The 16,007-nt window shown below is 49.7% G+C and overlaps 1 protein-coding gene across 50 annotated transcripts in view; it reads right to left on the reverse strand.

Annotated features, from left to right (window-relative positions):
* The window catches only part of CAMK2G (calcium/calmodulin dependent protein kinase II gamma), a 62,049-nt gene that overhangs the window by 18,101 nt on the left and 27,941 nt on the right, over positions 1 to 16,007 (reverse strand). For 27 of the 50 annotated variants that reach the window (XR_004262191.1, XR_004262192.1, XM_032256446.1 and 24 more), the window contains 4 exons: positions 11,756 to 11,839; positions 11,452 to 11,494; positions 8,899 to 8,961; positions 6,831 to 6,874 (listed from right to left, as the gene is read on the reverse strand). Coding sequence is in view for 48 of the 50 variants with exons in the window: in XM_032256446.1 (XP_032112337.1) it covers positions 6,831 to 6,874; positions 8,899 to 8,961; positions 11,452 to 11,494; positions 11,756 to 11,839 (234 nt within the window). In the remaining 2 variants the exon portion in view is untranslated. The remainder of the gene's footprint in view (positions 1 to 6,830; positions 6,875 to 8,898; positions 8,962 to 11,451; positions 11,495 to 11,755; positions 11,840 to 16,007) is intronic. The other 23 variants (XM_032256479.1, XM_032256480.1, XM_032256444.1 and 20 more) reach the window with 1 other exon arrangement.

Raw genomic sequence — 16,007 nt, forward strand, 5'->3', positions numbered from 1 at the left:
TTTGAGACGGAGTTTCACTCATGTTACCCAGGCTGGAGTGCAATGGCGCGATCTCGGCTCACCGCAACCTCCGCCTCCTGGGTTCAGGCAATTCTCCTGCCTCAGCCTCCTGAGTAGCTGGGATTACAGGCACGCACCACCATGCCCAGCTAATTTTTTGTATTTTTTAGTAGAGACGGGGTTTCACCATGTTGACCAGGATGGTCTCGATCTCTTGACCTCATGATCCACCCGCCTCGGCCTCCCAAAGTGCTAGGATTACAGGCTTGAGCCACCGCGCCCGGCCAAAAATGCAGTCTTTTAAGATGTCATTATTGCCCAGGTGTGGTGGTTCATGCCTGTAACCCCAGCACTTTGGGACGTCAAGGGAAGCGGATCACCTGAGCTCAGGAGTTCAAGACCAGCCTGGGCAACAGGCAAACCCAACTGGCGAAACCCTGTCTCTACTAAAAATACAAAAATCAGCTGGGCGCAGTGGCACACGCCCACAGTCCCAGCTACTCGGGTGGCTGAGGTGGAACAATCCCTTGAGCCCAGGAGGCAGAGGTTGGAGTGAGCCTAGATTGCACCACTGCACTCCAGCCTGCGGGACAGAGTGAGACCCTGTCTCCAAAAAAAAAAAAAGAGATCATTGTAAGATATAATATACAAGTATATGCCTTACCTCTTTTTTTTTTTCAAATTGAGATGGAATCTTGCTTATGTTGCCCAGGCTGGACCTCCTGGGCTCAAGCGATCCTCCCACCTCAGCCTCCCAAGTAGCTGGGATTAACAGGCATGAGCTACCATGCCTGGCATTATGCCTTACTTAAAAATATATATATAATATTTTTAAAAAATTCTGATAACAGTAGTGCACAATCTAGATGAAAAATGTAGAATACAGAAAAATGTATAAGAAAAAAAGTTTCTCAAATTCCCATTATCCAGTGAAGTTACTATTGACACTTCAGTGGGCTTTCTTCCAGTCCTTTTCCTCCCCACATATTATATACTGAATAAATATCCACACACATTTTTTTCAAACCAAATTTAGATGATAGTGTATGTACTCCTTTATTTTATTTTTTTGAGACAGAGTTTTGCTCTGTCACTAGGCTGGAGTGCAGTGGCGTGATCTCGGCTCACTGCAACCTGGTTCAAGTGATTCTCCTGCCTCAGCTTCCAGAGTAGCTGGGATTACAGGCGCGTGCCACCATGCCCAGCTAATTTTTGTATCTTTAGTAGAGATGGGATTTCACCATGTTGGTCAGGATGGTCTCGATCTCTTGAACTCATGATCCACCCGCCTTGGCCTCCCACAGTGCTGGGATTACAGGCGTGAGCCACCGCACCCGGTTGAAAATTAACTTTTTAATGGTTTATTAAATTTATTTCCCATAATTATTTAGTCATTTATTGGCTTTTTTTTTTTTTTTTTTTTTTTTTTTAAGACGGAGTCTTTCTTGCTCTGTCACCCAGGCTGGAGTGCAATGGCGCGATCTTGGCTCACTGTGGCCTCCATCTCCTAGGTTCCATCTATTCTCCTGCCTCAGCCTCCTGAGTAGCTGGGATTACAGGTGCACGCCACCACGCTTGGCTAATTTTTGTATTTTCAGTAGAGGTGGGGTTTCACTATGTTGGCCAGACTGGTCTCAAACTCCTAACCTCAGATGATCCATTCACGCTGGCCTCCCAGTGTTGGAATTACAGGTGTGAGCCACTGCACCCAGCCCATTTATTTGCTTTTTAAAAATCTTCTTATTTTTAAATTCAAAAACATTTTTAAGAGTTGAAGGGTATCACTATGTTGCTTGGCTGGCCTCAAGTTTCTGGGCTCAAGCAATCCTCTCCTGCCACAGTCTCCTGAGTAGCTGGGACTACAGGCATGCACCACTGTGCCTGGCTCCTTACTGGCTTTTGAAATTGTCTCCAATCTTGTTTTTGAAACAGAGCCACACTCTGTTATCCAGGCTGGAGAACAGTGGTGTGATCGTGGCTCACTGTTACCTCAATCTCCTGGGCTCAAGCAATCCTCCCACCTCAGCCTCCCAAGTAGCTGGGACTATAGGCATGTTCCACCATGCTTGGCTAATTTTTCTTTTTCTTTTTCTTTTTTTGAGAAATGAGATCTCACTATGTTTCCCAGGCTAGTCTCAAGCTCCTGGGTTCAAGCAATCCTCTCACCTTGCCCTCCAAAGATTATAGGCATAAGCCACTGTGCCCAGCCTCCAATCTTTTCACAGTTATAAATAATGTCATATTGAACATTCTTCTGCTTTTAGCTTTTCCCTATTTTGAATTATTTCTTTAGGAAAGACTCCCAGAAGTAGAATTACAGGGTAAAAGAGTAATTTTTATGGTTCTGACACACAGGCTGTTTTAGAAAAGACCACTCTGGTTTCACTACTATCACTGACTAAAGAGTCCAAAAATGGCACCTTGCTTCAATTTACATTTCTCTGATAATAGTGAGGCTGGAAAATTTTCCACATTTGTTATCCAGTTCTACTTCCTTGTTTTCAGGTTGTCAGTTTATTTTCTTGATCACCTATCTACTGATTTTGTTTTGTTTTTTTTTTGAGACAGAGGGTCGCTCTGCCCACCAGGCTGGAGTACAGTGGCATAATCCTGGCTCACAGCAACCTCTGCCTCCCAGGTTCAAGTGATTCTCCTACTTCAGCCTCCGGAGTAGCTGAGACTACAGGCGTGCACCATCACACCTGGTTAATTTTTGTATTTTTAGTAGAGACAGGGTTTCGCCATGTTTGCCAGGCTGGTCTCAAACTCCTGGCCTCAAGTGATCTGCCCGCCTCGGCCTCCCAAAGTGCTGGGATTACAGGCGTGAACCACTGCACCTGGCTTATCTACTGGGTTTTAAGAGGGATTATTTGTTACAAAAACTCTTTCAATAAAAATATTAACCCCTCCCATCACAATTGCTGTGAACATGCGGTTGGCCTTTTAATTTTGGGTAGTCACAGGCTTCTGGTCCCAACATGATATTGAAGCTCTTTTCTCAAAAGAATGTGGCATAAAACTCATTTACTGAGCACATATCTGGGTCAGGCACATAACACATCACAGGGCTAGGCTTACCACACGTCCTCATTTAGAGCCTCTTACCTAATGATCTGTCTGCCCAGCTCTGGTCCTCAGCATTCCTGGAAAAGCTGCTGCTGCTGGACATGTCTATTCTTCCTCCACCTTTCTGTTCTTCCTCCATTTCCTTTGCTGACTCTTCTAGCCTTTTCTTAACACAGAATCCCAAAATTTTGCCTTTACCAGACCCTTAAACATTCACGTCCTTTGGATTCGTGAAATTCAGATTTTGCCTCCTAGCCAAGGTCTCCAGAATGTGAATTCCAAGCTGGGCTCTGGATGTGCATGGTTTTAGCTGGCTCCTTGGGCAAACCTTACGTGGCTGCACGTGACCTTCATCTTTGAGACCAGTAGTATCTACAAAGTTCAGCGAGAAACCTGTTCCTTAGCCAGGCACAGTGGCTCATGCCTGTAATCCCAGCACTTTGGGAGGCCAAGGCGGGCGGATCATGAGGTCAAGAGATCGAGACCATCCTGGCCAACATGGTGAAACCGTCTCTACGAAAAATACAAAAATTAGCTGGGTGTGGTGGTGCACACCTATAGTCCCAGCTACTCAGGAGGCTGAGGAAGGAGAATTGCTTGAACCCAGCAGGCGGAGGTTGCAGTGAGCCAAGATAGTGCCACTGCACTCCAGCCTGGCAACAGAGCAAGACTCTATCTCCAAAAAAAAAAAAAAAAGGGAGGCCAGGCATGGTGGCTCAAGCCGCCTGTAATTCCAGCACTTTGGGAGGCCTTGGCAAGCAGATCATGAGGTCAGGAGATCAAGACCATCCTGGCTAACATGGTGAAACCCCCTCTCTACTAAAAATACAAAAAATTAGCCCAGCATGGTGGCACACACCTATAATCCCAGCTACTCAGGAGGCTGAGGCAGAAGAATCGCATGAACCCAGGAGGCAGAGGTTACAGTGAGCCAAGATTATGCCATTGCACTCCAGCCTGGGTGACAGAGACTCCATCTCAAAAAAAAAAAAAAAAAAAGAAACCTGTTCCATAATGGTGCCTTTATCCATCCTCTCCCCTCCACCTCAGCAGTCACTGCTTTATTTCAGATCTCATTTTATGCAATTGCTCTTCCCTTCAGCCATAAAGAAGATACTGAAGTTTCCAGAATCATCAAGCTGTTTCAACTTTGTGTATTTTCACATGTGCTCTCCCCTCTGCCTGGAATGTCCCTTCCCTCCTGTCTTCTCCTTAACCCAGCAAAATATAGCTAGTCCCTCAAGGTCAACTCCTGGGCCATCTCCTTCCAAAGATTCCTGTTCTGGTTGGATGCTTATCTGTCTGCTTGTCCAGTACCTGCCCAGTGCACACCTTCCCGAGACCTCAGCAGACTGCACAGAACCAGTAGCTGCCCTGTGTCTTTCCCACTGTGAACACCTTCAAGGGTGGATTAAGTTTTGCCTTCCCAACTCTTGGGGGCACAGCAGGTATCTTTTTTTTTTTTTTTTTTTTTGCAGAGACAAGGTTTTGCTATGTCACCCAAGCTGGTCTAAAACTCCTGGACTCAAGCAATCCTCTTGCCTTAGCCTCCCAAAATGCTGGGATTATAGGAGTGAGCCACAGCGCCCGGCTTGCCAAATCGTTTCTATCAGCTCTCTCACCATAGCTTCCCTGCTCAGTGGCCTATGGTATTTCCCATGGTCTGACACACAAATTTCCTATTCTGCCTGATAAGACCGATCCAACCATATTTTTGACATCCCTCTACCACATACCCTGTGTTCTCACTGGGCAGAGAACATCAATATGTGCGAGAAGCCATACAAATATAATTTGTTGTTTTTAAGTTAAAGAAATGGCATGTTCTCAAATTTATTTATTTTATTTTGAGACAGAGTCTCGCTCTGTTGCCAGGCTGGAGTGCAATTGTGCGATCTTGGCTCACTGCAACCTCCGCCTCCCAGGTTTAAGCCATTCTCCTGCCTCAGCCTCCCGAGTAGCTGGGACTATAGGCGCACACCATCACACCCAGCTAATTTTTGTATTTTTAGTAGAGATGGGGTTTCACAGTGTTGGCCAGGATGGTTTCAATCTCTTGACCTTGTGATCCACCCGCCTCAGCCTCCCAAAGTGCCTGGATTACAGGCGTGAGCCACTGTGCCCAGCCTATTTTTTATTTATTTATTTTCAGACAGAGTCTTTCTCTGTTGCCCAGGCTGGAGTGCAATGGCGTGATCTTGGCTCACTGCAACCTCTGCCTCCTGGGTTCAAGCCATTCTCCTGCCTCAACCTCCTGAGTGGCTGGGATTACAGGCACCCACCATTATGCCTGGCTAATTTTTGTATTTTTGTAGAGACGAGGTTTCACCATGTTGGCCAGGCTGGTCTTGAATTCCTAAGCTCAGGTCATCCACCCACCTTGGACTCCCAAAGTGCTGGGATTACCGGCATAAGCCACCAAGCCTGGCCCATATTCTCAATTTAAATAAAACATATAGTAGTAGTAGAAAGTAAAACTGCAAAGTGAGTCTCACCTATGTCCCTGCAGCCTTCTCCAGTAACCTCTCTCCTATGAGTTTCCTGGACTGAACCATCCCACATGGGTCCACTAGCCATGCTCAGCTGACTCTTGGCATGGTCCCCTTCCTACAGTGACTGAAAGCTGCACCCCCTCTTACACCTCTGTTGTGTGCCCCTCAGAACAGAATGCTGCATGGACCTCTGATTGACAGGTATTTATCAAACACTTTCTCCAACTAAACTTGCCCCCTTTCCTGACCTGGTTCCATCCATCTAGCTCAGGGGCAGAGCTTGGGGACTGCATGATACCCCCAGCTCCATGTCAGAGGGTGTGCGCGGAGCCCAAGCTCCCCTGCGAGGGGCAAAGGACACAGAAGCAGGCATGCAGAGAATGAGGGAAAGAGGAGGGAGTGGGGAGGGAACAGGACATGTGTGTACATCTCAGCTGTGGACACAAGATCCTGGGAAAAGGCCCAGTGAAAATTTCTGGAGTATAAGTTGGGAGGCTTCAAGATAGCATGAGTTCCTACCCAGGCCCTAGTCCCAGGATCCTTTCTGCTCCCAAAGCATCTACATTATGCATTGGGTCCTGTGGGTAGCCCCAGCCACCTCTCCTCTACCTTGGCCAAGCAGCCACTCCCAGCAGAGCTCCTGATGGGTCCCAGGTCCCTCCTCTTGCCCCAGTCCCACGGGAAAAGCTCCCTCACCCAGTGGGAACAAGCCGTGATCCACAATGGCCCTTGTCTTTTTCTGAGGAGCCTATGCGTCAAGAAAGCTCGAGACTCTTGCACTCAGTGGGATCTGAAAGTGTTGTAGAGAGAAGGAAAAAGACCAAAAGGAGAGTGGTTTCAGGTTCCAAGCCCCATACCCTGCCTGAATCACTCAGGCAAACTTGGCTTTCATTTGATTAAAAAGGTCTGTGCTTTTAAAAGGAAAAAAAAAAAAAAAAAAAAAGATAACCAAATGACCTAAAAAATCCAGAGTCAAGCCCTGAAGATGAAGCATTCGTGTGGAAGTCAGGTTCCGGATTCAGCTCTGCTATAAACTATGACTTGGATCACTTCCCCTGAGTCATTCCCATCCAGCTAGGGCCAGGAAAAATACCTCCCTACTTCCCTCTCAGGCCAGCGGAACCTGCTGTTCTGTGCACAAAGGCATCTGGTTTAAAGCAGACTAGCAAAGATAGGAAGATTCCCTGGGAAAAGGGGAATCAGGTGCCAAGAATTCCCATAGTGACTGTGGGGAGAGAGAGGCCAGTCTGTTCAGAGGCTGGAGACACTTACCTTGACACCACCATCTGACTTCTTGTTCAATAGGCTTTTGGCAGCTGTGAAAACAAAGAGGAAAATCAAGTCTCCTGCATTGTACCCTCTCCCCAGCCTGAAGTCCAGCAGCCAGATCCACAAGAGAGTGCTGTGTTTGACAAGGGGGCCAAGGGTCTCCAAAACCCCCAAATGAGGCACTTCCCAGTAGCCGCTTGGCAATAAGGGCATCTCGAGTGGCGTCAGAGCCCTCAGGGTGGCACCTCAGGATCTCCTCTGCATGGAAGAGGGCATGGACGCACAGCACTTAGAGGAGAAACCAGGCTCAGTACTGGAGCTGCCTGGGGCACTGGCACTGGGGACTCTGCCTTTGACAGCTTCGACCCAGGCCTGGAAGCAGAGTGCCAGGGTGAAGGGATGAGGGCTCCATCCCTAGGTGCCATGGAAGTTCTCCGGATGGCCAAACTGCAAGGATGCAAGACATCTCCTGAGTGTTCTCAAGAAGCAGAGTGTCACAGTTCACACAGGAGACCAGAGGACAGACAGACAGTCACAGACACAGAAACCAGGACCACCTACAGGAGGGTTTTGCCAGGAGGTTGAAGCCTTCACTGGGCAGGTCCTCACCAGGTTCACTGGATCCTAGCTGCCACCCTTTCCCCAGTGTCCATTCTCTGGACCTGTGAGCAGGAAGGACTGGGCAGAATAATGAGCTATCAAACAGATTCTAGCCAGGCATGGAGTGACGCTCCAGGCTGATGAGCTCTGTGCCAGAAGGCTGGTGACATCAGCTGGTCACAAAGGTCACAGGAAGGCAGCAGACAGTGGGGAGGAGAGTCTGGGAGGCACAGGGAGAGGGAATCAGCTAAACTGCCGGATCCACCTGGCCTGCCTACCCTGGGTTTGTATCTTGGTTCCACCGCTTGCCAGCTGTGTGACCTTTGGTGAGTTACTTAACCTCTCTGGGCCTCAATTTATCTATAAAATGGGATAAAGTAGGGCCTACATCACAAGAGTGGTGGGGATCCAGTGAGATTATGCATGAAAAGCACTTAGCAGGGTGCCTGGCAAAGAGTATAGCAAGTACTCAGCGTCTACCATTGTTGTCACTACTGCTGCCACCCTCCTGCTCTTTGGGTAGCCATTCCTCCCCAAGCTGTGTCCCATCTCTCTCCAGTGAGAATAGGGGTCATTCCATTACAAGAATTCTGACTCCAGAAAAAGGCCTTTGATCTTATCTTGTGGTGCTAGGTTTGAAAGTTGCTTTTTAAATGTGTTGACTCCTGTGCCTGACCTCCTACTGGCTGAGTGCTTTCCGTTTACCAGCCAGCTCTTAATACGGGGTGCCCATTAGGATCGCCTGGGAGCTTAAAAAAAGTGTATACCTACCCCATCCCCAAAGGTCTGATTTTATCGTCTGGGGTGGGGTCCTGGCATTAGGATTTCCTGCGAGCTCCCAGGTAATACCTGTACTGTACAGGCAGGGCTGAGAGCCTTTGACAGGGTGATCTTAAACACCACCATGTTATTTATCATCCCCATTGGAGAGGTGAGGACACTAAGGATGGGAGAGCTGGGGTGACTCGCTCACGGTGTGGCAGGGCTAGGATCCAAACTCAGGAACAACTGGCTCTGAGGCTTCTGCACTCTGGGGCCTTTCAGACCTGGAGGCCTGCAAGTGCCAGACTTCACAGTTTTGAGGGGCGCAGCTCCTCTGTGGGATCTGAAACAGCGCTAGTCCTAGCACTGGGCAGCTCAGGGCAATGCCCAGCACTGTCTCTGAGGGGCCACTGTCGGCTGCAGCCCTCCCAGGGCGTCAGCCTCTCGGCAAGGCTCCCGCTGCCCGGCTCCACGCCCCCAGGCTATTGCCTCCTGAGAGTTGGCAAGCGCCCAGCATGCATGGCTGGTTAGGGGGCTCCATAACAACGATGCGCTCACAGATGCCAAGTTAGGTAGTCTGTCCGGCATGCCCATCTCAGCCCGCAAGCATGGGACTCGCCTCCCTGGTGAGTGGGCCTGGCATGCTGGCCCTCCTGGTGGGGTGGCAGGGGGCCGAGGCAGGCGGTCGGGGAGGACTCATGCCACGTACCTTGCCCGGCCAGGCCGGCGGCGCTCGCGGCAGGCGAGGCGGGGGCGGAGCTCTGCCTGCCAACTGAGGGGATACAGTCTCTCAGTGCACAGAGCCCCGCAAAGCCACAGGGCCGACAGCAGCGAGCATGCCCCAGCGCGAGGCGCAGCCCAGGCGGCGTGGCCAAGCCAGCCGAGCTGGGGGAGCGGAGCGCCGGGGGCAGGCCGAGGAGGCAGGCGCAGCCAGCCCTGCAGCAGTCTGGGGGCCTGGGAGGACTGTGCTGGGCCAGGGCATAGGGAACACCGCATCTCCACCAGATGGAGAAGGCTGCAGTGCCTGTCCCATGACCCCCTTTGGGGAGGGTCCGGGGCGAAGTGCCTTGCTCTTCTGGGGTAGCCCGGCCCTAGCTTAAGGCTGTGAGGAAACACCTTCCCTTCTGGTCCTTCCTTCCCTAGAAGCTAAATGAGCCCACGGTGAGAGAGCCAGGGGCTCAGAGTAGCTCTCTCCCCTCTCCACATCCCACACACTAGAGGGACTGGCACGCAGGGCCCAGGGAGGGTCTGTGGCCCTTGTGCAGCTAAGTTTACTGACGGGCCCCAGCTCCATGCCCCCCAGCGCCTCAGAGACACAGGTCCCTGTCTTAAGGGAGGTAGCTGGGAGAGGCAGCGTTCTCAGCCTATGTGTCACAGTGTGCTGAGGGGAAAAGAAGCCCCAAGAAAGAAAACAAAGGCTGCTGAAGCCATACACTCTGGAGGCCCCAATTCACTGTTGGCCAAACTGTTGAAGTCCAGGCTGAGCCACATCCCCTATTTGGGGTCAACTCAAAAAACAGCCCTAGGGAAACACACAGGTGCCCCCTCCTTCTTGACTACATCCATAGACACCTCTTTCTGCAGAAGCTTCCGGACAGATTCTGTCCTCACCTGTCCCAGAATCAGGGCAGAAGAGGCCATCCTGGAATGCTCACAGCATTGTCTGCCTCCTCTGACCCAAGGCAAAGTGAGCTCAAAGGCCAGTCGAGGTCTGGCCAGTAACAGAAGGCTCTATAGGGATGAATAAAATGCTTTGTCCTAATGCCTGACTTCCTGAAACCAGGATGCCAATTTCCCGAAATGGAGGGGGAGGCTGACGCAGAGGCCGGGGGCCACAAGACAGGACCCTTGCTATTGACTGGCCGGGCTGAAAGAGAAGCAGCAGCCTGTCTTCACATTTCTTCAACTCAGAGCGGGAAGACGACAGAGCTTTGCTCTAGGGGCAGCATAGAAATGCCCTTCAGTGTCCTCTGGAAAGGCTTGTAGACCCAGAAAGTAGAAGCTGCATCATTAGAGGACAAGAAGCACGGCATGGGACTACAGTTCCAATGCCACCAGAGGCAACTAGCCATGCTTCCCTGTTTCCATCTGCGAGAGGTGGGTCCGGACCACAGTCTGCCTGTGGTGGGTACCCACAACACAAGAGCAAGCCCCAAAGCAGGGTCAGAGGAGAAGGACTGAGGCAGGGCACTGCTCACTATCCGACCCTCCATGGCTCTCAGGCTACACCATGAAGCCCTAGACCTCCCTGCCTGCAGCATCCTCACAGCCAAGGCCCTCGGGTTACCTGAAGCGAGCGCAGGGGAGCACGTCAGGACGGGCGCTTGGAAGCAGCTCCCACCAAGTGGTGGCTTGGTTTCCCGCACAACCCCATTTCCATAATGCTGCCAAGGGGAAGCAGGGGAGGGAGTCTTGTTATGGGAAGAAGGGGGGTCTTGAACCAAAACAGTGAGGTGAAGGGTTAGAGGGAGGGAGGATTGGGAGAGACGGCAAGCTGGGCAGAGCCCTCTCTGTCTTCGGTCTTGACATTAATCTTTTCCTCACAAAAAAGCCACTGTGCTTCCCAATTGAAGGCAAATAATAATAGGGGCTGGGGTGAGGATGGGGGCAATGGGAGAGTGGAGTGTCTTGCATCTTAAAAAGAAACGTCAAGTGTGATTTACAAATTACTGGTCCCACCTCTCCCAACTCTTTATGCAAATTTAAGCCAGTTCCTTTCCCTCTCCTGCTGGTCTTTATTTCTTTACTTTTATAGCTAGTGTTATACGGAATATTTTAAGCACAAGTTGCTGCAAAAGGTTTAAACATCTGGAATAATTTCTATTAGTCATCTCGACTTGGACAAAATGAAGAGATCACCCCAGCAGGCAAGTGAATGGCGGCAATTTGGCAACTGAGAAGACTCGCTGTCCCTCACCTCTCTTTTATTCCCCCAGCACATTCTCCAAGACCCTAGACTGGCTAAAATCTTTAAAGTGCTGAGAGTCTTCAGAGAGTTAAATAAGAATCCAGAGAAACAAGGTACACAGCAAGCTGGGCATGGTACTCCCTGGGGGATTCTAGAAGACAGAATTCACAAATGTGAGCCCAGCCCCCTGAATCTCAGGAGCAGGACTCAGCAGCAGCAGCCCCTCAGAACAGGATCCTCGCTCGATCGGGTCAAGGTGTGGCCCAGGACACCCAGCAGTGCCCAGGATGGCAACAGTCCACTCCCGACCCACTCACCTCGGCATAATCAAAGTACACAGCCAGGAAAACATACCTGAGAAGTTTCTGGAGACAAGCATAGTCGTGAGGATGGCACCCTGGGGAAAGAGGAAGGTCCTGTGAATTCACTGGGACCCCAGAAAAGGGCAGGCTGGTCTCAGGCAAAGGCAGGTCCTGGCTAGAGCTGGAGGACATCAGGCCTCTGGGTCCTCCCACCATGCCCCCGAGATACCGAGATATGTACAATCTTCAGAGCCCAGCTCCAGCCAGGAGGGGAGCTTTCTTCTATGATGGGGCAGGAACCACATTGGTGCAAGGCATGATGTCAAGGAGGTTAGCAGCACAGAAGCGACACTCACCTTCAGTTTTCTCCGGGCGTTGAACTTGCGCAAACACTCCACAGTCTCCTGACGATGCATCATGGATGCCACCGTGGATCGTTGCTATAAGCCAAACAGACAGGGCATGAGCCCCAGCCCAGATCCTCTGTACCTGCCACAGTCCCAGCACTGACACCATGCCCAGGACAGGGTCATGCACTCAGCTACCCCAGAGTTGCTCTGAAGATGAAATGAGGTCACACATGTGAAAACGCTTGTAGAATAAAAGACTACCCCAAACTCAAGGCTATGTAAGAACAACATGAATGTGAGAAAGCCATCACTGATGCTAGGTGGGGTTGCTGACAGCGTTCTGTTCTTCCTTAGGAAGCAGAGGCTACGGAACAGGAGAGTACCCTGGGGGCTGTGATCCTCATTCAGTCACTTCTTAGGCAACTATTTACTGAGTACCTACTGCGTTCCAGATGCTCAGCAGTGAGAGCAGGGTTCCTGCTCTCTGTAGAGGACATTCCTTCCTTCCAAGAGCCCCTCTCAACACACCCCCAGCAAAGTCCTGAATGAAGCCATGATCCCAGACGCTAAGGATCATCACCTTGAAGCATCAATTCTTTTCATCATTTTGGATGGGATTGATTGATTGATTGTGATGGAGTCTCACACCTTGTTGTCCAGGCTGGAGTGCAGTGGCATGATCTCGGCTCACTGTAGCCTCCGCCTCCCAAGTTCTGCCTTGGCCTCCTGAGTACTGGGATTACAGGCACATCTCATCACGCCCAGCTAATTTTTGTATTTGCAGAGATGGAGTTGGCCATGTTGGCCAGGCAGGACTCAGACTCCTGACCTTAAGTGATCTTCTCACCTCAGCCTCCCATAGTGCTGGGATAACAGGTGTCAGTCACCGCACCCAACCTTTTTTTGACGGAAATTTGTCTTCAATATATTTACTGCTAACTTCCGGGACTCCTTAAACAGAGTCCAAGGGATACAGTCTACATTTTCTTGATGACTCAGGTGTCCATACAAGCATCAATTGTTATGTCATTTCAGAATACAGTGATGTCCTTAGGGACTCGAGATACACAGGACTGCAGAGGGTAGGGCCTGCAAAAATGACCCCAGGACAGAATATTTCCCCCATTCTTGGGTGCCCATTTCAGGTTGCTCACCCTCTCCCCTTGCTGTTGCTGTCTTCATCAGCCTGACAGAAAAACCAATCCTGGCACCTGCAGCCCGGTGCCCCCAACCCCACGGGGCCTGCTGGTGATCCTTTCCCTTACTCTTTCCAGGTCTGGAAACAACTCTCCCCACCTTCTCTACCTTCCCCAAGTCTCTAATTTCACCTCCTCCTCAGTGTTAATTTCTCCAAAAGCAAAATTAGAGGTCATCAGCAAGAACCCCTTTTGCTCAGACTCCTACCCAGGAGCCAATTTTCACCTGCCACCACCCTAACAGAAGTCTCAGGGGGATCAGGCCTCATGCCTGGGATGGACCTCTTGCCCTGGGCTCAGGAGCCCCTCTCGCTGCTATCCAAACCTTTGCTTCCTCAATTAGCCAATATCTTCAACTCCTTCCTCTGAACTAGATTCTTCTTTATACATTATAGTTCAGCCTCTCCTTAAACAAACAAAAAAAAATTTTTTTGAGACAGCATCTCACTCTGTTGCCCAGGCTAGAGTGCAGTGGCACAATCATGGCTCACTGCAACCTCCACCTCACTAGGCTCAGGTGATACTCTCATCTCAGCCTCCCAAGTAGCTAAGGCACATGCTACCACACCCAGCTAATTAAAAAAAATTTTTTGTAGAGATGGGATTTTGCCATGTTGCCCAGACTGGTCTCAAACTCCTGGGCTCAAGTGATCTACCTGCCTTGGCTTCCCAAAGTGCTGGGACTACAGGTATGAGCCACCGCTCCTAGCTAACATAATCTTTAAAAAGAAAATTTCTTTTTTTAGAGGCAGAGTCTCCCTCTGTTGCCCAGGCTGGAGTGAAGTGTCATGATCTCGGCTCACTGCAACCTCTATCTCCTGGGTTCCAGTGATTCTTATGCCTCAGCCTCCCAAGTAGCTGGGATTAAAGGTGTGCACCAACATACCCAGGTAACTTTTTATATTTTTAGTAGAGATGGGGTTTCACTATGTTGACTAGGCTGGTCTCAAACTCCCGGCCTCAAGTGATCTGCCTGCCTCAGCCTCCCAAAGTGCTAGGATTATAGGCGTGAGCCTTACATTAAAAGCTCCGCTGGTCCATCTTTCTCTAAGTAGCACCATTTATTTCCCTCTTCACTGCCTAGCTTCCCATTCCCCTCCTTGCCCTCACTCCCTCTTCGTCTCACTGAAAACAGGCTTCCATCTCTCTCATTCCACTGCCTCAGTGAAATGATGAAACAATGGCATCTAATGGTCAGAGCCAGGGGATTCTTCCCCAGCTCAATCAGGGACTCTTCTGCATCTGATTCCCGATGCTCCCTTACTGAAGCCCCCCGTTTCTTAGCTTCTGGGTCTTCTGGAGGGTCTCACTCTCAGTGCCCTTTGCTGGCCCCCCAAACTCTCAGTGTCATTAAATGCTGGTGTGTAGTGGCCATCTCTTCTCTACTACAGCAATACAGGCTCACCATAAGAACTCAACCACCATAGAAGCAGCCCCATCTATTTCTACAGCCTCACTACCAACTACACAGAAATGACTACAACCTGAATTTCCAATTTTTAGCTTCTTTTCTAATCTCTAGGACCATATTTCTAACCACCCACTGGATGTGTCTGGCTGGAGGTTGCCAGACACCATACTCAGCAGGCACAAAATTAAAACCATCATCTTGTCTCACAAACAAGCTCCTCCTCTGGTTTTCTTCTGGGTCAGTGAGGGTACAACCCTTTGCTCAGGAACCAACTTGAAACCTGGCCATTCCCACAGATCCCTCTCTCTCTTCTTCACTCCCCCATATCCAACTGGAAAAAATTAAATCCTTTAGGTTCTCTCAAATATCTCTGGAATCTCAACACACTGCACATTCCCCCATCCTTACCCTCAGCTGAGGCCTCACTTGGTTTTGCTTAGACTATTACAACTATTACAAAAGCCTCCTGAGCTCTCTGTCTCCAGTTCTTTTCTTTTAAAAAATTTCAATTCCCTTTTTTTTTTTTTATTTTAAGAGGTGGGGTCCAATCATCTTTTCCAGGCTAGAGTAAGGTGACTGTTCACAGGTTCAATCATAGCTCACTACAGCCTCAAATTCCTGGGCTTATGATCCTGCTGCCTCAGCCTGCTCAGTAGCTGAGACTACAGGTGTGTGCCACCGTGCCTGGCAATTCATTTCCCACACAACTTCCAAAGTGATCTTTCTTAAATGCAAATTTCATTCCTTCTTTAAAACCCTTAAATGGTTCCCTGTTTTCAGAATAAAATCCAAACTCCTTAGGCAGAAGCTTGTATGACAGGGAATCTTTTGCCTCATTCTCTTGCATTCTGATAGTTGCAGCCTCGTCGACAACCAAACAACTCAACATTCCTTCAACTCACCACAATTTCCCATTACCTCTCACCATGCTAACCTCTGTCTTCAGGTTAACGTTCTGAGGACCTCCTAATTATTTGCCAAGAACAAGGACTGAGGTCACCTCCTCCAGGCAGCCTTCAATAACCCCACTACCTGCCAGAAACAGCAGGAGGTCCTGTACTCTCATTAGATTCTTGTACGTACTTGTCACATTGTAGCATGATTGCCTGTTTGAGTGCTTGTTTCCCTAGATGATCTTTGGGGGCAGGGACCATACCTCTTTCATCTTTGTATCTCCAGCACCCAGACGGTGACCAGCACCAAATAGGTATTCAATAAACACAGAATAGACAGATAAATAATGCCTCGTGGTTATCAAGATATCTAACTCTACCAGTTCCTCTTCTTTGTCTGAAAGTAGGTATTTCAGCTTGACGGCATTGTATATGAAAACAGAGTACATTAGCCCACACTGATAGCCTAGGGGACCCTCCTAGGACTTCAGCGCAGAAGCTTTATGCCTGAGCTTTCATGCTTTTAATGACTCAGAGACCCCTTCCGTTGCTTTACTGGGCTCTGGTCACCATTCCATTGGAGTTGAGATCTGAGTAGGAACCCCCAGCTTAGGGATTCACTTTGGGTTCTGCCAGCTGCTTTCTATCACCAGCTACCTGTAGTCTGCAAGGGTCAACCTGAGCCCTCATCCAAAAACAGAACCAATCCCAGCCTGAGTGGGGGAGAGAGGAGTAGCGGCCCACCAGCCGCATCAGCC

Source organism: Sapajus apella, unplaced genomic scaffold (assembly GCF_009761245.1).
Source record: "Sapajus apella isolate SASKATOON/1434 unplaced genomic scaffold, GSC_monkey_1.0 scaffold94, whole genome shotgun sequence".
Lineage (NCBI taxonomy): Eukaryota > Metazoa > Chordata > Mammalia > Primates > Cebidae > Sapajus > Sapajus apella.